General features: G+C 44.1%; 1 protein-coding gene and 2 non-coding genes across 3 annotated transcripts in view; 1 reads left to right on the top strand and 2 right to left on the bottom strand.

Moving 5' to 3' along the window:
• Positions 1–738: 738 nt before the first annotated feature.
• On the bottom strand, positions 739–902 carry LOC121494035. The gene has a single exon (XR_005988677.1). It is a non-coding gene; the product is annotated as a U1 spliceosomal RNA (small nuclear RNA).
• A 5079-nt stretch (positions 903–5981) lies between these two features.
• LOC121494023 lies at positions 5982–6145 on the top strand. The gene has a single exon (XR_005988668.1). It is a non-coding gene; the product is annotated as a U1 spliceosomal RNA (small nuclear RNA).
• Positions 6146–8087: 1942 nt separating this feature from the next.
• The window catches only part of SNX6 (sorting nexin 6), a 60775-nt gene continuing 42394 nt past the window's right edge, over positions 8088–26468 (bottom strand). Inside the window, exons 10-14 of the mRNA XM_041759126.1 lie at positions 25437–25476; positions 19351–19437; positions 11003–11162; positions 10838–10923; positions 8088–8799 (exon numbers count right to left, since the gene is read on the bottom strand). Coding sequence (XP_041615060.1) covers positions 8746–8799; positions 10838–10923; positions 11003–11162; positions 19351–19437; positions 25437–25476 — 427 coding nt within the window. The 3' untranslated portion in view covers positions 8088–8745. The remainder of the gene's footprint in view (positions 8800–10837; positions 10924–11002; positions 11163–19350; positions 19438–25436; positions 25477–26468) is intronic.

The raw sequence follows: 26468 nt of genomic DNA, 5'->3' as shown, positions 1-26468 counted from the left end.
GGAGGAGGAGGAGGAGGAGAAAAGAGGAAAAGAAAAAAAGAAAAGAGAAAAGAAGAGAAGAAAGAAAAAAGAAAAGAAAAGAAAAGAAAAAAGAAAAGAAAAGAAAAGAAAAGAAAAGAAAAGAAAAGAAAAAAAAGAAAAGGTAGCTCGGGTGACTCAGTGGCTTAGCGCCTGCCTTCTGCCCAGGCGAGATCCTGGAGTCCCGGGATCGAGTCCCAAATCGGGCTCCCTGCACGGCGCCTGCTCCTTCCATTGCCTGTATCTCTGTCTCTGTCTCTCAAGAATAAAAAAAAATCTTAGAAAGAAAACGCGTTCTCCTGGTTTGGGCAGCCCAGGTGGCTCAGGGCTCAGCGGTTTAGCGCCGCCTTCAGTCCATGGCTTGATCCTGGAGTCCTGGGATCGAGTCCCACGTGGGGCTCCCGCCCGGCATGGAGCCTGCTTTTCCCTCTGCCTGTGTCTCTGCCCTCTCTCTTGAATAAGTAAGATCTTAAAAAAGCAAACAAACCCACAGGAGATTTGCTGAAAGCGACTGGCGCGTCTCTAGGTGAGTCTTTTCAAAGATACCGAAAACACTGAAACAAAGGGGTTCTTCTTTATCCTAAATAAAGGATAGTATCTCTTTATTGTTGAGGGATCCGAACGCCGCTCAACATAAAGATAAAAGGTAGGGGAACGACCGAGCAGCCTCCCGATACGTCCTCATCAGAAACGAGATCTGATCTTGGCCACCAGGATTGCCAGGGGAAAGCGCGAACGCAGTCCCCCACTACCACAAATTATGCAGTCGAGTTTCCCACATTTGGGGAAATCGCAGGGGTCAGCACATCCGGAGTGCAATGGATAAGCCTCGCCCTGGGAAAACCACCTTCGTGATCATGGTATCTCCCCTGCCAGGTAAGTATGAGTTGCTCCCCGCCCCGACGCACACACCCTCGCGCTCGCCCCACTCCTTACACACGGTCACTTCACGCCCGCCGCCTCCGCACCCCGCCTCCCCGCGCCACCCCCGCTGACACCTGCGCCCACCCCACGCACCGCCTCCGGCGCCTTTATCTCGCCCCACGCGGGCTCCGCGGGCCCCGGCGCTGCCGGACCAGCGGCCTCTGCGCGCCTGCTCATCTGCATACGCCACGCCCCCGTCGTGGCGTCCCATTCCCCACCCCCCCACCACCCCCTCCCCGGTCCGGTCCCGGGCTCTGGGACGCCGGCGGACGTCCCAGTCTTTGGCCGCGGCGGCGGCGGACGCCTGGAGGGCAGGGGGCCGGGGTGGGGGTCGGGCGGCCGGGAGGCGGCACCCGGATCGGAGACCCGAGAAGGCGGGGTCCGCTGGAGCCCCGCGGGAGTGGTGGTGGCTCAGGGCTGGGGTTCGGTCTCGCCTTCCTTTCCGCAAAGATTACACGCAGTACGCAACAGACAGTCGTCTAAACGGTACATACCAAGATGAGAGTTTTGTCACCGATTTAACATGACATTTTGTTTACCCGGGACGCCCGGTTGGCTCAGCAGTTTAGCGCCTGCCCTGGGCTCAGGGCGTGATCTCGGGGTCCCAGAATCTAGTCCAGCATCGGACTCCTCGTGGGGAGCCTGCTTCTGCCTCTGCCTCTGCGTCTCTCGTGAATGAGCAAATAAAATCTTAAAAAAAAAAAAAATTCTTTTAACCCTGATTATGACCTTTCAGATTATGGAGTAACCTAATCTTGCAACAAGGAAAGGAACCTTTGAACAGGACCCCAGGCAGGGCAAGGAGTCCCTTCACAGAGTAGATGGTGGGCTGGGGAGGAGTGTTGAATGCTCTCCCGAAATCAAATGAACAGAAATGTCCCACTTCCATCCTGCCGGGTTAGGTTACCTCTCACGCTGCCCACACTTGTCCTTTCCTCTTGTATACAAGAAGATCCTTTCTGGGTATCCAGTGGAGGTAAATAGGAAGATCCTCTCTCGATATGAGCAAGATCATTGAATTGTTTGTGTCCCTGGATAATTGCTGCTCCGGAGCAGAGCAAGGCAAGAGACGGTCAGCAAAGGCTTCCCTGAGGTTCTAGCAGCTTAAAGATCCGAGGAAATGTAGCATAGCATCCTGTTTGGTTGAAAAAAGGGAACATTTTCAAAATGAAGGAATTCACGTTGATACAATATTATTCCTCTACAGGCATGATTCCATTTCCATCAATTGTCCCAATAATGTCCTTTACAGCAGAGGAAAATTCAAAATCGTGCGTTGCATTCAGTTGTCACCTCTCTCTCTCTCTCTCTCTCTCTCTCTCTCAAGATTTTATTGATTTGAGGGGTGGCTCAGTCAGTTTAACATTTATTTGTATTCGGATCAGGTCATGGTCCCAGAGTCCTAGGATGGAGCCCCACATAGGGCTCCCTGCTCTGCAGGGAGTCTGCTTCTTCCTCCCTCCCTCTCCTCTCTCTCTCTCTCTCTCTGTCAAGTAAATACTATCTAGTGCACATGCACAAGCGGGGGTGGGGTGGGGGTGGGGGGGAGGAGCAGGGGGAGGGGGAGGAGTAGACTCCCTGCTGAGCAGGGAGCCCAGTTGTCAGGTCTCTTTAAGCCACTTTACTATGAGATGGCTCCCAGGTAATTCTTTACGTTTCATTTTGCAGGCATTTCTGAAGACTACAGGCCAGTTATTTTGTAGAATATCCTTCAATTTTTGAGTCGTCCTATGTTTCCTCGTAAGTATATCCGGGTATGTATTTTTGATACCCAGACTACATAAATGATGTTGTGTCTGTTATGGGTTGGCTCACGTCCTTCCCCCAAAAATGTTGAAGTCCTAAGACCCGGTACCTATGAATGTGACCTTATTTGGAAAAAGGATCTTTGCAAGCACCGTCAGGTTAAGGCGAGGTCACTAGAGTAGGCCCTAATCCAGTGTGACTGTTTTCCTTATGAGAGGAAAATGCCTGGTAAAGATACTTGCAAACGGAACACGATGTGATGACAGAAGCAGGGATTGTAGTGATGTAGCTGCAAGCCGAGGATTGACCGTGACCGCCAGAAGCTAGGGAGTAGCAAGGAAAGACTGTACTCAAAGACTCAGAGAGCATGGTCCTACTGGCACCTTGCCTTTGGACCTGTAGCTTCCAGAAGCGTAGGAGGACACAACTGTGTTCTTTGAAGCTACCCGCTTTGTGGTACTTTATGATGGCAGATCTAGCAAATTAATACGGGGTGTTCCTCTGGGCACCACCTTTGGAGGCCCAGGAAGCGAGTTTGTTCAATTATTGGTGGTATTAACGTTGATCACTTAGGGGCGTCTGGGTGGCTCCATGGGTTAAGTGTCTGTCTGACTCTTGGTTTCAGCTCAGGTCAGGATCTCACCGGTCCTAGGATCTGGCCCCCCATCAGACTCCGCACTCCGGCAGTCTGCTTGGGGGGGCCCAAGCAAGTGGAGGGAGGGGCAGAGAAAAAGCATCTTCAAGCCAACTTCCCTCTGAGTGACTGAGCCAGTGGGGGCGGCGGGGGGGCTTGATCTCAGGACCCCCGAAATCATGACCTGAGCCGAAACAGAGTGGGAACGTTGAACCGACCAAGCCACGCAGGCACCCCTAACACAATAGCGTCCTTTGAGGACTCTTGCGTTCTAATTGACAAATGTTGATCTCCTAATTCCATCATTCATTCTCCATTTATTAGTTGGCGTTGTAGTGTACGGAGGAACTTTGCCTCCTTCCCTGTGTACCATCCATATGAACTCATGGTGGTTATTTTATTCAGTTGTTTGTAACCAATAACTGTTTTTAAATTTATTTTGATGTTCAGATGTTATCAGGTTGGGCCTATGAAAGTCGGTTCAGGGTGGCTACTGTGAATCACTTCTCGGCCTCTTGGCTAAGATCAAGTGCAGGGTGGCTGCTGCTGTCCTTTGACACGTCCATACGATTATTGGAGCATTTCTTTATCTTCTGGCACGAGATGTTCCTGGGTCACTCTGTGCCTTTCTTGACTCCTGAAAAAAATCTACTTTTCCAAGAGGCCTGGTTCTTTTAATTTTTTATATACTTTTTAATTTTTTTAAAGATTTTATTTATTTATTCTTGAGACACACACACACACACACATACACACACACCCAGAGAGGCAGAGACCCAGGCAGAGGGGGAAGCAGGCTCGTGCAGGGAGCCCGATGAGGGACTCGATCCCGGGACTCCAGATTCACGCCCTGGGCCGAAGGCAGGCGCTAAACCGTTGAGCCACCCAGGCTGCCCGGCCTGGTTCTTTTTAGTGGAGAACGGCATTTAGAAAGCAAGATCCTGGCAGGAGGTAAGCTGAATGCTGTCTTTCCTTCTAGTCCCCTTTGGTGGATAGAGGTAAAAAAGAAAGAAAGAAAAAAAAAAACATATATAAGTATGTATGTATGTATACGTATCCGTACCTGTTTTATTAATTCTATTAAAAGTAATGAGCCCATCCCAATACCGTCAATTTCCACTTTCAGTTTTACACACATGGATTCCCCTTGCCTTCCACCACCTCCCATTTGTATCTGTTTTCTCTGGCAGTGAGAACCTTGACTCCCCAATCTCCATTTACTCATTAGCTTAAGCCTACCGTACATGCAACATTGTTACAGAATCGTTCCACAGACATAGCTATGAACTACAAACCTACTATGGGACAGTTCAGAGTTTGTCCGCAGTTCTCGTCTTTGGACAAGATGTTTATGAGATGTTTATAGTCAGTGAACTGTGTCCAAAAGTCATTTCACTAGGTTATTTTTTATTTTTTTCCTATTTCAGTGGGGTTTATACTACTCATCTGAGACAGTTTGTTTCAGCCGTGCTTATATGCAATTTTAGGGATTTCCCCCCTGCAGTTTAAAAATACAGGTAAAGCATTGATAGAGTTCCCAAAATCAGAATTACAAAGAAGGTACACTCAGTAAAGCATCACTCACTCATCACTCTTTCTATTCACCCCGCCCCAACTGTCATCAGTTCTGGTTTATTATTGTCTTTTTGAAAGACTGTATACTTTTCTTGTTTTCACATTTTCCCTAGACAAACGGTAGAATACTATATATGTTTTTGGAGTTTATATGTATATATATATATATTTAAGATTTTATTTATTTATTCGTGAGAGGCAGAGACACAGGCAGAAGGAGAAGCAGTCTCCATGCAGGAAGCCGGATGAGGAATTTGATCCCAGGACTTGATCCCAGGACTCCAGGATCACGTCCTGGGCCGAAAGCAGGCGCCAAACCGGTGAGCCACCCAGGGATCCCGACATTTATTTATTTATTTATTTATTTATTTATTTATTTATTTATTTATTACCTAACATAGTTAGCGTGTCATCCCCACAGAAACTTACAGGTCAAGGAAACCTGCCCTCACCTGCTGGAAGCCGCAGGTCAGCCAAAGAAAAAGTAGACACCCATGGAGGGATGACTGTCCAAAAGACTATTTCTCAGTGGCAAAAGGTTAGAAAAAGATAAGGAGAGTGTCAAACGCCTCAGTCTGGCCTTAAACTACAACCTAGCGTGTGGGGAGCCTGGCTGGCTCAGAGTACAGCAGGCGACTAGGAGGCGGAGCTCAAGCCCCCACACTGGGAGTAGAGGTTACTTCAAAACAAAAAACAAAACAAAACAAAACAAAACACCAAAAATCAAAAACCGGAACTATAAACTAACGCTTATTTTCGCTTAAAAAAAAAAAAAAATCAGAGCAGATCCCGCCTGGTCGTCTATTTCTATCTGCAGGGCGCCAAACACAAGCCGGAGAACGCCGGGACGGGGCGTGGTGTATGCAGATGAGCAGGCGCGCAGAGGCCGCTGGTCCGGCAGCGCCGGGGCCCGCGGAGCCCGCGTGGGGCGAGATAAAGGCGCCGGAGGCGGTGCGTGGGGTGGGCGCAGGTGTCAGCGGGGGTGGCGCGGGGAGGCGGGGTGCGGAGGCGGCGGGCGTGAAGTGACCGTGTGCAAGGAGTGGGGCGAGCGCGAGGGTGTGTGCGTCGGGGCGGGGAGCAACTCATACTTACCTGGCAGGGGAGATACCATGATCACGAAGGTGGTTTTCCCAGGGCGAGGCTTATCCATTGCACTCCGGATGTGCTGACCCCTGCGATTTCCCCAAATGTGGGAAACTCGACTGCATAATTTGTGGTAGTGGGGGACTGCGTTCGCGCTTTCCCCTGGCATCTGGTTGTTTAACAGCAGTTTCAGTTGTACCCTTCGCGGCTCCAGCGTTTCTGTGCCTTCGCGGTTGGGGTCGTTTCGCGTTCTTATCTCGAGCCTGGCAGAGTCACTGCGGCTTATATTTGAGGTTTCCCGCTGTGCGCACGGCCGGGACGCCGCGAGCCTGAGTCCGGGTTCAACGGCCTGCTTGCCCACGACTTAATGCTGGGGTTTTCCTGTTTGGTCGGGTTTCCAAAGTTCCCCCTCTTCTGCAGTTTATTTTTCATTTCCCGCTCTCACCCTCGAACTGCGTTCCCCTGCTTCCCATCCCACCGTTCCCATCCCGGATTATTCCCAGTGTCTAGGTCGCTCTTTTCCTCTCACAGGGTCAGCAGTCACCCGCCGGAAACTCTGTACCACCCGTGCAGGGTGGCCACCGGGCATCCTCCTGTTTCTCCTTCGTGTCCCCCAGGGGCACGGGGGCCAACAAACGTGTAATGAATGCCACGGCACGAGAGCCGTGAAACCTTGGTTTTCTGAAGTCAGCAACTAGCAGTGAAGTATGGAATGCTTCGGTCGTTCTGGAGGTACCAAGTACAATCTTTCCTAAAGTAGGCCCTTGAGGGAGTAACCTTTGTTCTTATTTGTGTTTTGTGAGAAGGCCCTGGGACAGTGTGGTCAACTCATTTATATGTATTCATCAAGCCCCCCCCCCCCCCCGCCCCATGCTCTAATACTGCTTCCAGTCTAACCCACCCCAACAAACACTGTAAAAATGTAACCCAGGGACCAAAGGATGTATGTTAACACTCTCCTACGCCTTTCCCCCAAAAAGACCTCCTTGGTACAGAGTAGCTGAGGGCTACGTGGAACGTCGTACGTAGCTTTCTGCCCTGTACTTGCTATTTCTTAGCATTTACACAGCATCTTCACATTTCCAAAGCACTGTACCAATGTTTATTCATCCTCACAACACCCCTGTGAGGTAGGTCAGTACGTCCTTTGTGGTAGAGAAAATGAGGCAGAGGCGGGTCAAGCCAACCCGCCTCAGGCCACAAGGGCAGCCGGTGAAAGGACCGCACCCGAATCCGGAGGCTAGGGCTCTCTGGCCCATGTTCACCCACCCGAGAGCATCGCAGGGGCCTATTTTCACCAGTGAAGGAGACGTGGGGGAGGAGAAAACACAGAGATTTCTCAGGCAACAGAAAAATCAGGCTCAAACGGCATCAGGGAACCACCTCAGTGAAAGAAACATTAAATGGCACACCAGTAAGGCAAGAGAACACGCGAGGCTGGAATCATGGTGACTACCCTTAAGACCCACAGACGGGGTCTGGGAAAATGTAAACGAGGAACCCACCCACCATACCTGTGGCTTCCAACTGGAGGAAAAGTTAGACAGTGAAAAAGAAAAAAAAAAAAAATCAAACCATACAACCTAATTTTAAAGGAGAAATGACAGGATGTTAATTTACATCCAAAAGGCCAATAATATTCGTAATTACTGACAATTAGTATCCTTTTTATTCCAACTGTTCCCCCACCCACGAGTGCTGTTCCCTAGAGCACTCTTCCTCTCTACGTGCCGATTTACGCACCAGTGTGACTATCAAGTGGCTCAGTGGCGCGTCCTGTGGTTCCTTAGTTGAACTAGATGGAGACTGAATTCAGGAAACCCTAACAGACCACTTATTTTGTCTGCTCCCATAGTTTAGAAATGGCTGTTTCTAACCTGCCTCTGCCCAATTCCATCTTCTATGAAATGCAAAAAAGCGCACACAGGAAAGCAGCTCATCCTTTTGTAGAGGGACTGGTGAACTTGGTTCAATATGCCATTTTAAGAAAAAGAAAAAAAGAAAACGTAGGACCTGTACTGTAAAGCATAACAAAGGAGTAGACGGGTTATAGCTACTCCAAATTTTAGAGTGATACAATGACCACAGAGTTAAAAAAAAAAAACTATCACTGTTATCACTTTTTATTTGATAATAGTTGGTTTAGTCTACAAGTTTAAGGCAAACATACTAATGCATTTGCTTTTCATCAGAAATCATACTTATAAAGATTACATAAAGTCTGTCCCAAAACTTCTAAGAAATGTTCATTAATTAAAAAATAAGTCTGATTACGATGCTTTACCAGGATACATGAATGAACTAAGGTGGTACACAATGTCTTTTGAAAACAAAATTCAAAAGAAGGTGACGGCCGGCAATCTTTACCTTGTTTGAACAATGTATTTTGAAAAGGGTTAAACTTCAGAAAGTACTTAAACGTAAATGAGGCTGGCAGCCATAAGGAACACTACGCGTAAAATAAACACAGCTACGGAGGCTACTGAAGGAAAAGACTGAACTTTGCGCTTTGGAAGGGGAGGAGCGCGAGGTGACCCACGGCTGTCCCAGGGAGCGTTCGGGTACAGGAGGGCAGTGTCCCCCCACAGATCGGCAGAACCCACGGACGGCTCCGCTCCATTGTTTCTCAGAAAAAAGGAGAGTAGATGCACTTTGTCAGCTGTTTCTTTTCTTCCCGGTGAGCAGTAGATGCTTTAATATCATTCAGAAAACAAAAATAAAATCTGAAGGAAGGCAGCCCTTTTTAGCCGAAGGTGGAGTGCGGCTTATGTGTCTCCATTTAACACTGCCAAGCAGTTCTGCAGCAGCTGTAGGTTACCCTAAACAGGAAAGGAGAGTAAGTTACGAAGCCCAGAAGAACCGGACCGGAAAGTCACAGCACGCTACGCGAAGATAACCGGATTTGGAAAACAACTGCTTCCTATACGGAAGTAACTGTTTAAAGACCTAAAACTATTTAACCTGTTTCACGTACAATATCTTCCACATAACCAGATGCTTCAGTAAATGTCCATGTACACCAATATTACTGCTTTGGATTACCTGGCATGATCTACTGAGAGAGAAGAGGTGCTCTTTGTGTCCAAGTTAAACTACTGAACATTCTTTTCTTTTTCTTTTTTTTTTTTCTTTTCCTTTCCTTTTCCCTTTCTCTCTCTTTCTTTCTCTCTCTCTCTCTTTCTCTCTTTCTCTCTCTCTCTCTCTCTTTCTTTCTCTTTCAGATTTATTGACTGGGGCCCCTGGATGGACAGTGGTTGAGCACCTGTCTTTGGCTCAGGTCGTGGTCCCAGGGTCCTGGGCTAGCGTCCCAGACCAGGAGCGTGCTTCTCCCTCTGCCTATGTCTCTGCCTCTCTGTGTCTCTCATGAATAGATAAATAAAATCTTAAAAAAAAAAGTGATTTTTTTTTTTTTTAAATTCTTATCTATCTACGATAGTCACAGAGAGATAGAGAGAGAGGCAGAGGCACAGGCAGAGGGAGAAGCAGGCTCCATGCACCGGGAGCCCGACGTGGGATTCAATCCCGGGTTTCCAGGATCGCGCCCTGGGCCAAAGGCAGGCGCCAAACCGCTGCGCCACCCAGGGATCCCGTGATTTTTTTTTAAAGCTAATCAAAACACGATACTGGTTTCCGTCCTAGGTACTAGAGTCTCGCAGAGCTGACCGTTTGGGTAAACTGTAGATATTCTTGTTTGAATTAGGTGCTCTGTAAAATCCCTCTCAATTTTCTCTCTCTGGCTCTTTTAAAAATTTTATTTATTTATTCACGAGAGACAGAGAGTAGGCAGGGACACAGGCAGAGGGAGAAGCAGGCTCCCCGTGGGGAGCCCGATATAGGACTCGATCCAAGGGCCCCGGGATGACGACCTGAGCCAAAGGCAGACGCTCGACCACTGAGCCACTCCGGCGCCCACATCCCTCTCAATTCTAAGATTCTTTAGTTTTAAAATCACTATAAGGTTTGGGCCAAACTTTATCCTTTTTAAAAAAATGGTTATTTGAGGGATCCCTGGGTGGTGCAGCGGTTTGGCACCTGCCTTTGGCCCAGGGCGCGATCCTGGAGACCCAGGAGTGAATCCCACATCAGGCTCCCGGTGCATGGAGCCTGCTTCTCCCTCTGCCTATGTCTCTGCCTCTCTCTCTCTCTCTCTCTGTGACTATCATAAATAAATAAAAATTAAAAAAAATGGTTATTTGAGAGAGAGAGAGAAAACGAGTGGGAGCGGTAGGAGGAGAGGGAGAAAGAATCTCAGGTGGACTCCATGCTGAGCCTGGAACCCACAACTCCAAGACCACCACCTGACCCCAAAGCAAGAGTTGGACGCTCAACCAACTGAACCACCCAGGTGTCCCCGAAGCTGTATCTTTATATTAACTACAAGAAAGGGCTTGATGTGAAGGAAGCAAACGCTACAGAAAAACCCCAGAAGAAGGATGTTTATTTTCTAAATCAGAATTATTTTGAAGTAGTAAAATAATCTTCAAAAAGTATAATTCCAATTATTATGAATTCTAATTCAGAAATACTTCTTTGTGTATGCCTGTAGGAAAAAGGAAAGGTCATTAAAGAATTATTATCAATTCCACAATGAATTTCTTTCTTTCTTTCTTTCTTTCTTTCTTTCTTTCTTTCTTTCTTTCTTTCTCTTTCTTTCTTTCTTTCTTTCTTTCTTTCTTTCCTTCTTTCTTCCTTTGTTCCTTCTTTGTTCCTTCTTTCTTCCTTTCTTCCTAAAGTAACCTTTACACCCAACATGGGGCTCAAACTCAGGAGCCCAATGAGCTGGCCAGGCACCCTGTAACTGACTCATCCCTAAATTAGAAGTCATTTAAATTATTAAGCCTTCAATGTGACACTAACCTTTGCATGCTTCAGTTCTAACTCTGCCAGTTCCACTAAGTTTTTTCTGAACGCAGCAACTCTTCTTGTCTTAAAATCTATAAGTTCTGTGAACAAAAGAAATGAGATTAATTTTATAGAATAGCTTGAAGTATACTTCAGGATCAAACGGTAAGCTAACAGTACCTTGTTTTGCAGATTCAGATATTTTTTCAAATTTCTGACAACATAACTGTTGGGATGTTTCAGCCTGCAGGACATCTTTATTTTTTGCTCTTGCTTTATCCAGTGCTTTATTCGCATTTTCATAATCCACTAGTGACCTAGATCTTCGATACAGGAGATCCTATAAAACAGAATGCTTCCCGGTAATACACGCTGCATGTTTCTTTTCTTTCTTTTTTTTTTTTAAATATATTTTTTTAAAATTTTTCTTTATTTATGATAGTCACACACACACACACACACACACAGAGAGAGAGAGAGAGAGAGAGAGAGAGAGAGAGGCAGAGACATAGGCCGAGGGAGAAGCAGGCTCCATGCACCGGGAGCCCGACGTGGGATTCGATCCCGGGTCTCCAGGATGGTGCCCTGGGCCAAAGGCAGGCGCCAAACCGCTGCGCCACCCAGGGACCCCACGCTGCATGTTTCTAATAGTTACGCCGCCACCCCATCATCAGCAGAGGGGATACTTCAACTATGGATACAGCACATGCCAGTTACTCTTCTAGATGGTTTTTATAACAGCTTTACCGAGAGAAATTCACCTATGAGGCACCTGGGTGGCTCAGTGGTTGAGCGTCTTCCTTAGGCTCAGGTGGTGATCCCGGGATCGAGTCCCGCATGGGGCTCCCTCCACGGAGCCTGCTTCTCCCTCTGCCTATGTCTTTGCCCGCAGCGACCCCCCCGCCCCTGCCCCATCTCTCATGAATAAATAAAATTTGAAAATCTTTTAAAAAATATTTTATTTATGTATTCATGAGAGACACACAGGCAGAGGGACAAGCGGGCTCCATGCGGGGAGCCCGATGCGGGACTCGATCCCGGGACTCCAGGATCACGCCCTGGGCCGAGGCAGACGCTTACCCGCTCAGCCACCCAGGCGTCTCGTTATTTTTGAAATTTGAACATTTTATTTATTTGCGGAAGAGAATCCCGCATGAGCGCGCGTGGGGCCGGGAGCGCAGAGGGAGAAGGAGAAACAGACTCTACTGAGCAGGGAGCAACAAGTGGGGCTTGATCCCGGGTCTCTGGGATCATGACCCGAGCCAAAGGCAAACGCTTAACCGAATGAGCCACCCAGGCACCCCTCAACAGTTTTTAGTTGCACAACCAGAATTGCACATCCAACACTGCAATCAGTTTTAGAACAATTCTGTAACCCAAAGGGAAACCTATCCATCAGTAGTCATTCTTCATTTCCTCTCACACCACCGTCCCCCCCCCCCCCCACCGCCCCCCACAACCACTAATCTGCTTTCTTTGATTTGCCTATTGTGGACAGTTCATTAAAAAAAAAAAAAAAAAAAAAAAAAAAGGGAATCCTATAATATGGGGCCTTTTATGCCTGGCTTTCTTTACTTAGCATAAAGTTTCAAATTCGTTCACGTTATTGTGTGAACCAGTACTTCCTCCCTTTTTATTGCGAAATAATATTTCATTATATGGAAATACCACATTGATTTATCCACTTATGAGTTGACAGACATTTGGTTTGTTACCATGTTTTGCCTATTATGAATAATGCTGTTATGAATACTTGCGCAAGTTTTTTGTGTGAACATGTTTTCCTTTCTCTTTCATATCTCATTACTTAGGAGTGGAATTGCTGGGTCATTTGGTAACTCTATGTTGAACCTCTTGAGAAGCTGCCAGACTGTTTTCTAAAGCAGCTGTACCATTTTATGGTGCACTCTTGCTTGCTTTGCTTGTTTTTTTTATAACATTTTATTTATTCATTTGAGGGGGGCGGGGAGAGAGCGAGCGAGCGAGCATGAGCGGGGGCGGGGGCGGAGAGGGGCAGAGGGAGAGGGAGAAGCAGACTATCCACGGAGCAGAGAGCCCAACACAGGCCTCCATCCCAGGATCCTGAGATCTGCCTTGAGCCGAAGGCAGACGCTTAACCCACTGAGCCAACCAGGCACTCCCCATTTTCTATTTCCACTGACCGCTGTATGAGGGTTCTAATTTCTCCACATCCTTGGCAACCCTTATCTGTCTTTTCGATTAAAGCCACCTAGTGGGTGTGAAGTGGTATCTTGCTGTGGTTTGGTTTTGTTTTTAAAGATTATATTTGTTAAGCGATCTGATCTCTAGAACTGACAATTCCAAGATCAAGAGTCGCATGCTCTACCCACTGACCCAGCAACCCTTGCCATGGTTTTGACTTGCATTTCCCTGACGAAGAAGTGTCTTTTAATGTATTCATTAGCCATTTGTATATTTTCTTTGGAGAGAGAGGTTGATTCAAGTCCTTTGCCTATTTGGTAACTGGGCTATTTGTCTTTTTATCGAGAAGATAAAATTAGTTCTCTACATTCTCTGGATCTCAGCTGCTTATTAGGGACTCGTATGACTTGTAAATATTTTCTCCCAGTCTACGGGTTGGCTTTCCACTTCTCTTCATAGTGTACCGTGACACACAGACGTTTTTAATTTTAATAAGGTTTGTCCAATTTATTTTTTTTTCCTTTGGTTACTGTGTTCCGGGTGTATCTGAGAAACCAACATCTAATCAAAGGTCACAAAGATTTACATTTGTTTTCTTCTAAAAATGTTAAAGTTTTAGCCGTTACAGTTAGGTCTTCGATTAATCTTGAGCAAATTTTTATGCACAGTATGAGGAAGGGGTCTGACTTTATTTTCATGTGACTATGCAGCTGACACAGTACTACCATTTGTTGAAAAGTCTATTCTTTTCCCCACTAAATTGTCTTAGCACTTTTGTTAAGAATCAACTGACTGGGGGGCCTTGGTGGCTCAGTTGGTCTGCCTTCGGCTTAGGTCATGAACCTGGGGTCCTGCGATTAAGCCCCACATGGGGGGGGGTCCCCTGCTCAGCAGGGGGTCTGCTTTTCCCCCCTTCCTCTGTTCCTTCCCCAGCTCGAACTCGTGCCTGAGCTCTCTCAAATAAATAAATAAATAAATAAATAAATAATTTTTTTTTTTTTTTTTTTTTTTTTATGATAGTCACAGAGAGAGAGAGAGAGAGAGAGAGGCAGAGACACAGGCGGAGGAAGAAGCAGGCTCCATGCACCGGGAGCCCGATGTGGGATTCGATCCCGGGTCTCCAGGATCGCGCCCTGGGCCAAAGGCAGACGCCAAACCGCTGCGCCACCCAGCGATCCCAATAAATAAAATCTTAATAAAAAAAAAAAAATCAATTGACAGCTGTCCTAAAAAAAAAAAAAAAAAAAGTTTCTGTCCTTTAAAGAAAAGCAACTGTTTCAGCGCACAAGGAATATAAAGTGTTTCCTCGACTGGATAAGGAACATCTACCAAAAACCCTATAACTACCATCACACTGAATGGTGAGAAACTGGAGGCTTGCCCACTAATATCAGTAATAATGCATGTTCCCTCTCATCACTCCTTCTCAACATCATACTGGAAGCCCTAGCTAATGTGATAAGGAAATAGGAAGTATATAGATCGGGAAGGAAGAAATAAGACTGTATTTATTCACAGATAACATGACTTGTTAACGTAGAAATTTGTAAAAGGCAACAAAAAACCCTGGAACTAAGGAAGGAGTATGATAAGGTTGTAGAATACAACATTAATACACAAAAATCCATGGTTTTCTTATATACCACCAACGAACAAGTGGAATTTGAAATTAAAAACATGTTTACATTAGCACCCCAGAAATGAAACTCCTAGGAATTAATCTAACAAAAGAAATACAAAGTCAACTTGAGGAAAACTACAAAACTCAAGTGTAGGGGCAGGACCCATGGACAGAAGGAGTTGCATCTTCTGCTGCCTGCTGCCAAAACGACAAAACCTGATAAAAGAAATCAAGGAAGAGCTAATAAGTAAGCAGAGAGCTATTCCATGATCATGAATATGCAGACTCAACACTGTCAACATCAGTTCTTTCCAACTTGATCTGTAGGTTTAACTAATCCCAATCAAAATCCCAGCAAATTATTTTGAGGATCTTGGCGAACAGATTCTCAAGTGTAGGGAGGCAAAAGGCAAACAATAATCATCAACATATTGAAGGAGAACAACAAAGTCAGAGGACTGACGTATGTACTTGAAGCCCGACTATACAGCTACCGTCTAGGCAGTGTGGGACTGGTGACAGAACAGACACGTAAGTCAACAGACACGACGGAGAGCCCAGAACCAGATACAGTTACCTATTTGTTCTTTGGCAAAGGAACAGGAGCAATACCATGCAGATAATACAGTCTTCAACAAATGGTGCTGGGCAAGCTGGACATCCGCACACGGAGAAATGAATCTACACACAGACCTTACGCCCTTTACAAAAATTAACTCAAAACGGATTATAGCTCTAAATGTAAACCTATAAAACCCCTAAAAGGTAACATAAGAGAACATGTTGGGTTTGGTGAAGACTTTTTAGATATAATACTAAAGGCATGATGTATGAAAGAAATAATTATAAGGTAAGCTTCATTAAAATAAAAAACGTCTCCTCTACCAAAGACACTATCAAGATAATGAGAAGACAAGTCACAGACCAAGACAAAGTATTTACAAGAGATGTATCTGAGAAAGGACCGCTATCCCAAAAATAGAAAAAAAAAAAAAAAAAAAAAAAACAGGGATCCCTGGGTGGCGCAGAGGTTTGGCGCCTGCCTTTGGCCCAGGGCGCGATCCTGGAGACCCGGGATTGAGTCCCACGTCGGGCTCCCGGTGCATGGAGCCTGCTTCTCCCTCTGCCTGTGTCTCTGCATCTCTCTCTCTCTCTCTATGTGTGACTATCATAAATAAATAAAAATTGAAAAAAAGGAAAGGAATACAATAAATTCAATAGTAGGAAAATGAACAACCCAATTTAAAATGGGCCAGGGACAATTTATTTTATTTATTTTATTTTATTCTTATTTTTTAAGATTTTATTTATTGACTTGGGAGACAGAGAGCAGCGACAGAGCATGAGCAGGGGAGGGGGGAGAGGGGGAGGGACAGGGAGAAGCAGAGTCCTTGCTGAGCAGGGACCCTGATGTGGGGCTCAATCCCAGGACCCCGGGACCATGACCTGAGCCAAAGGCAGATGCTTAACCAACTAAGCCAACCCAGGCGCCCCTGAGCTGAGCCATTTTTAATTTTTATTTATTTTTCAAGATTCTCAAACTCTCAACTCTGAGATCAAGAGCTGCATGCTCCACTGACTGAACCAGCCAGGTGCCCTTATCTTTCTTTTCCCCACTAAAGACTCTTATTTGTTTGTTTAAGATTTATTTATTTGAGAGAAATAAGAGTGCATGAGGGGCGACGGCAGAGGGAGAGGGAGAGAGGATCTCAAGCAGACTCCACGTTGAGCTTGGAGCCCGAGGCAGGGCTCGATTTCATTATCCCGAGATCATGACCTAAGCTGAAACCATGAGTTACATACTTAACTTACTGCACCACCCATGCGCCCCTAAAGACCCATTTTAATTTTTATTAGTTTTTAAAGATTTTATTTATTCATTTGACAGAGTGAGAGAAAGCACAAGTGGAAGGGAGGAGCAGGCTCCCCAGTGAGCAGAGAGCCCAATGCAGGGCTCGATCCCAGGACTGCAGCACCACATCCCAAGCCAAAGGCAGACACCCAACCAACCGAGTCACCCAGGTGCCCCTAAAGAGAGGGAGAAGCAGACTCCCCACCGAGCAGGGAGCCCGGCGTGGGGCTTGAACTCATGGACCCTGAGATCAAGAGTCGCATGCTCTATCAACCGTGACCTGAGCTGAAGGCAGACAGTCAGCTGACTGAGCCACGCAGGTGCCCCCTGAGGTGCCTTTTAAAAATGGGTCTTTAGAGTCTCTGTGCTCAGCATGGAATATGCTTGAGATTTTATTCACTCACTCATGTTCAAGTAGAGCTGACACACAGTATTACATTAGTTTCAGGTGTGCAACAGTGATCTGACAACTCTGTATGTTATGCTATGCTCACCACAAGTACAGCTACCATCCGACACCATACAATGCTATCTCAGTGCCATCGATTCCTATACTCTCTCTGCTGTACGTAGTTTTAATTTTTTTTTAAGATTTTATTTGTTTATTCATGAGACACACAGAGAGGGGCAGAGACAGAGAGGAAGAAGCAGTCTCCTCGCAGCGACCTGATGCGGGACTCGATCCCCCGACCGGGATCACACCCTGCGCTGAAGGCAGATGCCCAACTGCTGAGCCACCTAGGCGACGCTGTAGTTTTAATTATTGCAATTAAATTTCAATTATTTCTTGTGGTCACTAAAAAATTTGGATTTACTTTTATTTTTATTTTTAAAGATTTTATTTATTAATATCGTGAGAGAAACCGAGAGAGAGGGAGGCAGATGCTTAACTGCTGAGCCACCCTGGCGTCCCTGCATTTACGTCTGATTAGTTAATTAATTAATCTTTATTTATAAGATTTTATTTATTCATGAGACACACACACACACACACACACACACACACAAACACAGGCAGAGACACAGGCAGAGAGAGAAGTAGGCTCCATGCAGGGAGCCCGATGTGGGACTGGATCCCGGGTCTTCGGGATTGTGCCCTGGGCTGAAGGCGCTAAACCGCTGAGCCACCAGGGCTGCCCTGCATTTATTTTTATTATTATTATTATTTTTTAAATTTTTATTTATTTATGATAGGAACACAGTGAGAGAGAGAGGCAGAGACACAGGCAGAGGGAGAAGCAGGCTGCATGCACCGGGAGCCTGACGTGGGATTCGATCCCGGATCTCCAGGATTGCGCCCTGGGCCAAAGGCAGGCGCTAAACCGCTGCGCCACCCAGGGATCCCTGCATTTATTTTTAAAGCCATGTTCGAAAAAGTATGCCTTAGCAACTACGTACTATAATAAAATAATGAATTTAAAGTCCTCAAAGTAAGTAATTCATTTTATCCCTGCCCACACATGTGAATGGTTTATAATCTGAAACGGACAGTATTTTTGCAAGTACCTAAGTCCTCAAAGTTAAAAGAGTTATTCAGGGACACCCGGGTGGCTCAGTGGTTGAGTGTCTGCCTTCAGCTCAGGGCGTGAGCCTCGAGTCCCAGGATCGAGTCCCGCATCGGGCTCCCCACGGGGAGCCTGCTTCTCCCTCTGCCTGTGTGTCTGCCTGTCTCTGTGTTTCTCATGAATAGACACAATCTTAAAAAACAAAAGGGTTATTTATACTTTATGGTTATTTATTTAAGTAATCTCTACACTCAACATAGGGATTGAACTCATGACCCTGAGATCAAGAATCATATGCTCTTCTTATTGAGCCAGCCAGGCACCCCTATAATATATATATATATTTTTAATAAGCTCTGTGGAGGCACCTGGTGGCTCACTGGTTTAGCATCTGCCTTTGGCTCTGGGTGTGATTCCGGCTGGGATGGAATCCTGTAGTAGGCTCCCTGCAGGGAGTCTGCTTCTCCCTCTGCCTATGTCTCTGTCTCTCACGAATAAATAAATAAAATCTTAAAAAAAAATAAAGTAAGCTCTGTGTTCAATGTGGGGCTTGAACTGAGGGATCCTGAGATCCCTCAAGAGTTGCATGCTCTACCAACTAAGCCAGCCAGGTCCCCAAGGGTTATTTATAATTTGATAAGGAATGAAAAACCGGTATAAAGCACCACTGATCACATGGGAATTTTCTGTACAATATATCGATTCATAAATTAACAATCAGTTTAGAATATCTTTTTTTTTTCCCTAAAGATTTTATTTATTTATTTGTGAGAGAGCACAAGCTGGGGGAGAGGCAGAGGGAGAGGGAGAAGCAGGCTTCCCACTGAGCAGGGAGGGAGCCTGACATGTGGTTTGATCCAAGGACCTGGGATCATGACCTGAGCCAAAGGCAGCCGCTTAATGGACTGAGCCACCCAGGTGCCCTGAACTTAGAATATCTGGGCCACTACATTTTCAGCGCTTTAAAGATGCTTCTGTGTAACATTGTTTTGATTAGTAAGAGTTTTAATCTTGCACACAGACTTCCAAAGGGAAATGTGACTTGCCTTAAAATAAAACATATCCTGGTTTCATAGCTCTCTCACCTTCAATAGAGGACTTAGGAATCCTTCAGCTATATAGACTGTTATTTGGAGGTTTACTTTTTGTTTTGTCGGCATTTTAACTGAATGAATATACCAAGTTAACAAAAACGAAAAAGTTCTAGATTATACCATGTGATAAGTTTATAGAGGAGACTTATGTGGGGTTCAATGACCAACAATTTATAAAAGGAGAACAAAAATTCACACTTGAAAATAAAATTTAAAAGATAATCATTAATAATCTTAAGTCTAACAACCTCTAAAGAGATGGATTTTTGTAAAACAATGAAGAATCAAATTACCTTAGCAGCTTGAGATTCTCTTAAGTAATATTTTAAAAGGTCGGAAAGCTTGAGGTCCTCATCGGCAGACACTCGTGCTTCTATTTTCTGACAAAGGGGGAAAAATTAGGCATTTAATTAGCACATGTTCTACAGCCAATGTTTTCTTTAACTACCATAAAAAATTTAAAGTAATAAATAACCAGAGTATCCATTCTTATTCCACCTGAGGTTCCCTGCCTTCCCCTTTCCGCTAGCCTATTCCTTTTCTTTGTGACTCTGACAAAAAAATGAACAGAAAAAAGAACGAGATCAGATAAGATGACTGAAATTACGGAGGGACTCTATATTTGACTCAAGTTCTTGGCTATGACTTTTAATATCTTTCGGTATGACTCATATTTCTCTCTTGTTACACTATTTCAATGATGTGGACACATGATTTTAAAGTGATGAAGGCTGGGACGCCTGGGTGGCTCAGTAGGTTAAACGTCCAACTCGATTTCAGCTCAGGTCATGATCTCAGGATTGTGAGATCAAGCCCGAGTTGGGCTCCATGCTGCGTGTGTAGCCCGCCTAAGATTCTCTCTACCCCTCCCTTTACCACTCCCCCTGCCCTAAAAAAAATAAAGTGATAAAGGCTGACAATGGAAGACTAGGTCATTCAAAGCAGCCTTCCTACTGAGAACAACCAGAAACATAGTCAAAACATTAACAAAATGTGCCAGCAGCCACCAAGGAGTAATAAAAAGATGTGGTTAGTTTGAGGCAGACCGAAATGATGAAAGTAGTCAATTTAGTGCGGAGAGACAGACAAAAAAAAAAAAAAAAAAAAAAAAAGTACTGTGTCAATCAAATACAATATAGGGACCTTGTTTGAATCCTAACTCAAACGAATTCCACTGTAAAAAGCCATCCTAGGCAACTGGGATCGTCTACATACTGAATATTTGATGATATTAAAGGGAATCATAGATAATTGTATTGAGTATATTAAAATTAATTCTTTTTAAAAATTCTTATCTTTTTAAAAAAGAGATATGCACAAAGGGCAGAAGAAATGAATATGGGCCTTTTGGGGGAAAAGTACTTTTTATTTTATTTTTTTGATTTTTTTAAAAACTTCTTTTTTTTTTTTTTATGATAGTAACAGAGAGAGAGAGAGAGAGAGAGGGGGGCAGAGACACAGGCAGAGGGAGAAGCAGGCTCCATGCACTGGGAGCCCGATATGGTAACAGAGAGAGAGAGAGAGAGAGAGGGGGCAGAGACACAGGCAGAGGGAGAAGCAGGCTCCATGCACTGGGAGCCCGATATGGGATTTGATCCCGGGTCTCCAGGATCACGCCCTGGGCCAAAGACAGGCGCTAAACCACTGCACCACCCAGGGATCCCCGAGAAGTACTTTTTAAAAGAAATATTTTATTTACTTATTTTAGAGAGAGAGAGCTTGAGAAGGGGGAGAGGCAGAGAGAGAAAAAAATCTTAGGCAGACTCCATATTGAGTACGGACCCAGACTTGGGCTCCATCTCAGGACCCTGAGATCATGCCCTGAGCTGAAATCGGGAATCAGACGTTAAATGGCTGAGGTACCCAGTTGCCCCTTTGGGAAAAAGTACTTTAAGCAATGTAGAAAATGTTAACATTCAGGAAATCTGGGTGACACATAAACAGGGTTTCTTTGTACTTTTTTTTTTTTTTAAGATTTTCTTCATTTGTGTGTGTGTGAGAGAGAAAGAGAGCATGCGAGTACAGGCAGAGGGGAGAAGCAGATTCCCCACGCAGCAGGGAGCCTGACATGGGGCTTGATCCCAGGACCCTGAGATATAATAGGAGTCGAAGGCAGATGCTTTACCACCTGAGCCACCCAGGCTCCCGTCTTTGTACTATTCTTGCAACTTTTTTGTAAGTCTGAAATTACTGTTGCAATAAAGTTATAATTAAAAAACCCTACGCATCCTGCGGAATAACTAAAACAAAAAAGATAGGGCAGCCCCCGTGGCACAGTGGTTTAGCGCCGCCTGCAGCCCAGGGCGTGATCCTGGAGACCCTGGATCGAGTCCTATGTCAGGCTCTCTGTATGATGCCTGCTTCTCCCACTGCCTGTGTCTCTGCCTCTCTGTCTCTATGAATAAATAAATAAAATCTTAAAAAAATACTTAAAAAAATAAAACAAGAAAATAACAAATATTACCAGCCTGTTCAACAACCCAATGCTCACATTTCTTCTGGTGGGAATGTAAATTAGTAGAATCACTTTGGGAAACAGGGAAACGGTTTGGCACTATCTATGAAGGCTTTTCACATAGAGACTCTATGGCTCCTAGTTCTCCTCCTGATTATACACACCCAACAGAAATACATATTTATTTTCAGCTGAAGATATGCAAGAATGGTCTTTGAGGAACTATTTTTTTTTTTTAAAGTTTTATTTATTTATTATTGTTACAGAGAGAGAGAGAGAGAGAGAGGCAGAGACACAGGCAGAGGGAGAAGCAGGCTCCATGCACCGGGAGCCCGACGTGGGATTCGATCCGGGGTCTCCAGGATCGCGCCCTGGGCCAAAGACAGGCGCCAAACCGCTGCGCCACCCAGGGATCCCTAGGAACTATTTTTTTTAAAAGATTTATTTATTTTTCATGAGACACACACACACACACACACACAGGCAGAGACACAGGGAGAGGGAGAAGCAGGCTCCCCACGTGGAGCCCGATTAGGAACTTGATCCTAGATCCCAGGATCATGCCCTGAGCCAAAGACAGAGGCTCAAGGGCTGAGCCACCCAGGCTTCCCAGAAGTACTATTTGTAAACAGCCACAAACTAGAAAGTATCCAAAATGCCTACCAACAGTAAAACAGAAGAATAAATTTACGTATCTTTTTGCAAAGGAAAGCTACATAGGAAGAATGAAGGAACTATATACACATGCAACAACATTGACGAATCTTATATAGGTAATGCTGAGTAATGAAATCAGACATAAAAGAATATATACCAGATAAAATACTTATATAAGATAGTGGTTACCCTTGCAGGAGGTGCTGACTCAGAAAGCAGCTCAAGGGATCCCTGGGTGGCCTGCCTTTGGCCCAGGGCGCGATCCTGGAGACCCAGGATCGAATCCCACATCAGGCTCCCGGTGCATGGAGCCTGCTTCTCCCTCTGCCTATGTCTCTGCCTCTCTCTCTCTCTCTCTCTGTGACTATCATAAATAAATAAAAAAAATTAAAAAAAAAAATAGAAAGCAGCTCAAGAGGAGCAAGGCATGTGAGTTGCTGGTAAATATTCTATTTTTTGATCTGAGTATTCATGATATGGGTGTGTTAAAATTTGTAAAATTTCACTGAGTTGTGTACTAGTACTACTTTTTTTTTTAAAGATTTTATTTTTCATGAGAAATACACAGAGAGAGGCAGAGACATAGAGAGAGGGAGAAGCAGGCTCCTCACAGGGAGCCCGATGCGGTACTCAATCCCCAAACCTAGGATCACGCCCTGAACCCAAGACAGATCTCAATGCTGAGCCACTGAGGCGGTCCCGAGTTGTATACTTCTGATGTGTGCTCTTTCCTATATGTATAACATACTTCAATAAAAAGAAAAAACCTTGAAGCTTAAATTCCTTTATTTTTATTTTTTATGAAACATTCCTTTATAATACAGAAAAAACTTATTAAACTTCTTAATCTAACAGATAAATGCACAGACACAAAGTATATTCAAAACTGACTTAGATAAATCTAGGTAACATGTTAGATGGATGTTGTGTGCTTTAAATATGGTTCCTCTCCTTCCAATAAGATATGGGGTATATCTCCTTGAATCTGGGCCCTAAGATTGACCAATAAAGAAGTGATGCTGTCCCAGTTTCTAGGCCTTAATGAAAATAGCAATTTCTGCTTCCCATCTTTTGGGATGCTTGCTTTAGGAACCTACCCACCATATTGTGAGGAAACCTAAGCAGCAGTGTGGAAAGGCAACATGCAAATGTTGCAGCTAAGAGCCCTGGCTGAAGTCTCAGCTGATGGCCAGTATCACCCCCAACATTGGAGTAAAAGAGTCTTCATCAGAGGATCCCAGCCCCTGGCCTTCATATGTTCCCTGTTGAGGCCCCAAATATCATGCAGCAGAGGCAAGCCATCTTTGTTCTGTCTTTTCTGAATTCTTGACCCAAAGAACTCATTACCATAATAAAATGTTTTAAGCTACTGATTTTAGGATGGTTTGTTACACAGCAAATAAGACCACCACAAAAACACTAAAAAAGAAATGAAGATTGTGGTGGGTATGGCAATGTGCCACCTAGATATCCTTCAAGAGAAACTGCTTGCTGCAAGGAGCATAGATGGTTCAGAGTCCCAACCGCAATCTCTCTAGATTCAGAACAATATTCATTCCAAGGTTATGATGCATCCTCCCCTACCCACCTCAGCTGCAACCATGACAGAGCACAGGGGCAGTAATGTCAGCCCATTCTTGCCTGATGCAGTACTCCCTGTAATGATCAACTCTGGGTGACTTGGACAAAACTTTCTTGGGACTACGCTACAGTTTGAAACTCTTCCTACCCAGTCCCCTCTTCCTCTGCTCTCTCCTTTCACAATATAGACCTGCACTATGTATGGTCTGAAAGCTCTTCCTATCTATCTTGCTCCTTCCTCTTTGTTATTCTCAAGAAGTCTCTTGCACATCTAATTCCATTTGGTATCTGCTTGCACATCTACTGACATATAAAGCTATTTTGTGATAAATCCCTGTTCTTTTGATGTAAATGCATAGAAAAACAACTATATCTTCCCAGAAAATGCTCACTGGTACAAATACCAAAAGCAGAATAATGGACCCCAGTATAACAACATTTATGTATTTAATGACTCTTTCCTTTGTGAGAAAATATCTCCTTTCCTTTCCTTGTCTTCACCACACATTACTCAACTGACAAAGTCATGCTGAAATCTGATTTATACAATGGACTAGCCACCTCCACCTCAGTTTCGTACGCTTAAACATTTTCATTATTCCATCAACTTTATCAAAAGTGTTTAAATATTACTGTGTCTAAGACTGATCCCTGAAAAAATATGTCAACATTAAATTATTATTACTATGAATTAAACTTTTCTGCAGTTGTGTATTTGTCTTGTATTGGTACAACTCATTCTTATTTCTTAAAAGATTTTATTTAGGGCAGCCCGGGTGGCTCAGCGGTTTAGCGCCACCTTCAGCCCAGGGCGTGATCCTGGAGACCCGGGATCGAGTCCCACGTCTGGCTCCCTGCATGGAGCCTGTTTCTCCCTCTGCCTGTGTCTCTGCCTCCCTCTCTCTCTGTCATGAATAAATAAAATCTTAAAAAAAAAAAAAAAAGATTTTATTTATTTGAGAGAGAGCGAGATATTGAGAGGCAGAAGAGGAAGCAGGCTTCCTGATGAGTCCAAAGCTACAAGGAGCTGGATCCTGAGACTCTAGGATTGTGACCTGAGTTGAAGGCAGATGCTTAACTGACTGAGCCACCCAGGTGCCCCAATACAACTCATTTTTCAAAAAAGATTTATTTATTTATTTGAGAGACAGAGAGAGAGAGAGAGAGAACGAGTGGGGTGAGGGGCAGAGGAAGAAGTAGACTCCCACTGAGTAGGGAGCCTGATGCAGAACTTGATCCTGGAACTCTGGGATCATGACCTAAGCTGAAGGCAGACACTCAACCGACTGAGCCATCCAGGCATCCAATACAACTCATTTTTAAACCAGTGTCATGGGGAATCAAAAGCAGTATCATCTTGGTAAAATTAAAATGAATCTAAGACTTTCTTCTAGCTTACAAAGCCCCAGGAAAAGATCATTCTTCATAAAACTAAACACAGCTATAAAATGAACATGTTCTCTGATCAAGGATATGAATTTTTATACAAATACCAAAAGGCCGTAACAAAAAAAGAAATTTCCTGAATGAAAAAAAAAGTCAAATTTTCAAATCTAAATCTGTCTCTTCATCCTTCTGAAGTATATCGCTCATCTTTCTCAATAAAGTTAAACGCAACCACAACAGGTTACACACATGACTGTATGCAAAGATTTAGACTCTCAAAGGTTAACTGATAGTACTTACTCTTGTTTTATCAAACAGTTCTGAAACTTTGAGAAAAAACCTGGAAGGGAAAAATATTTCATCAGAAGTCACCTTTGAAATGATTTTTCATTTCAAATGTTCAGAGCAATATGCCTCTAAAACCGTATTAATAATGAACTTTCTTATTTCATTATAGTATTATTTGATGATCTTGTTTACTGCAGACTTCATTTTAGTTCAACATCTCTGTACTTTCACCTAATGGGAAAATCTTCTCATTTCAGGTAACAGTCTAAACCATTTATTTATTTATTTATTTAATATACATTAAAAAAAAAAATACATTTTCAAAGTAATCTCTACACCCAGCATGGGGCTCAAACTCACAACCTCGAGATCAAGAGTCACAGGATCCCCTGACTGAGCCAGCCAGGCACCCCTAAGCCATGCATTAAAATTAAAAAAATTTTTTCTTATATTCTTCAGCAGTATGCCACATAATACTAAATAAAGCCTGTATCTTCAAAATTACTACAGAAGTAGAGAACAATCAGATCCAAAGAGGCTGATATTCACTTTTAACTAAATAGCCTATCTCTCAAAGGCTGACACCAACTAAAAAATGTCCCAATGTAGAACTATTAAGAGGGTATTCTGTAAATTAATACATAATTTACTGGTGACTGGATTAGGGCAAGTACTACTGAAAGTTAAAATACTATTTTATTAACTTTGTTTTACTAAAAAGAACTTGCTCTGACAGGTTTATGTCCAATAACTCATGGCAAGGTTGACTTTTTTCTCTTATCAAAGACTTAAGAACTAACTCTTTGGGAAGGTAGCATGTTAATCAATGTAAGCTACATATAGAATCTTGTTTTGCTGAAAAACTTGGATCTTACATATCTGCTAAGACAGGATATACCAGAAAAAAGTTCAAGGATGTGGTTTAGAAAAAGGCATAAACTATGAGAATAGTTTTGCCACTTAAAATTGAAAAAAAAAAAAAAAGTTTGGATTATTTTTCAGTGAAGAGTTGGGTTTAAACAATATTATAGGAACTAAAATTAA

This window comes from Vulpes lagopus, chromosome 6 (assembly GCF_018345385.1).
Source record: "Vulpes lagopus strain Blue_001 chromosome 6, ASM1834538v1, whole genome shotgun sequence".
NCBI classification, from domain to species: Eukaryota; Metazoa; Chordata; class Mammalia; order Carnivora; family Canidae; genus Vulpes; species Vulpes lagopus.
The sequence above is the reverse complement of the archived record's forward strand: the minus strand, read 5'-3'. Positions and strand labels throughout refer to the sequence as shown.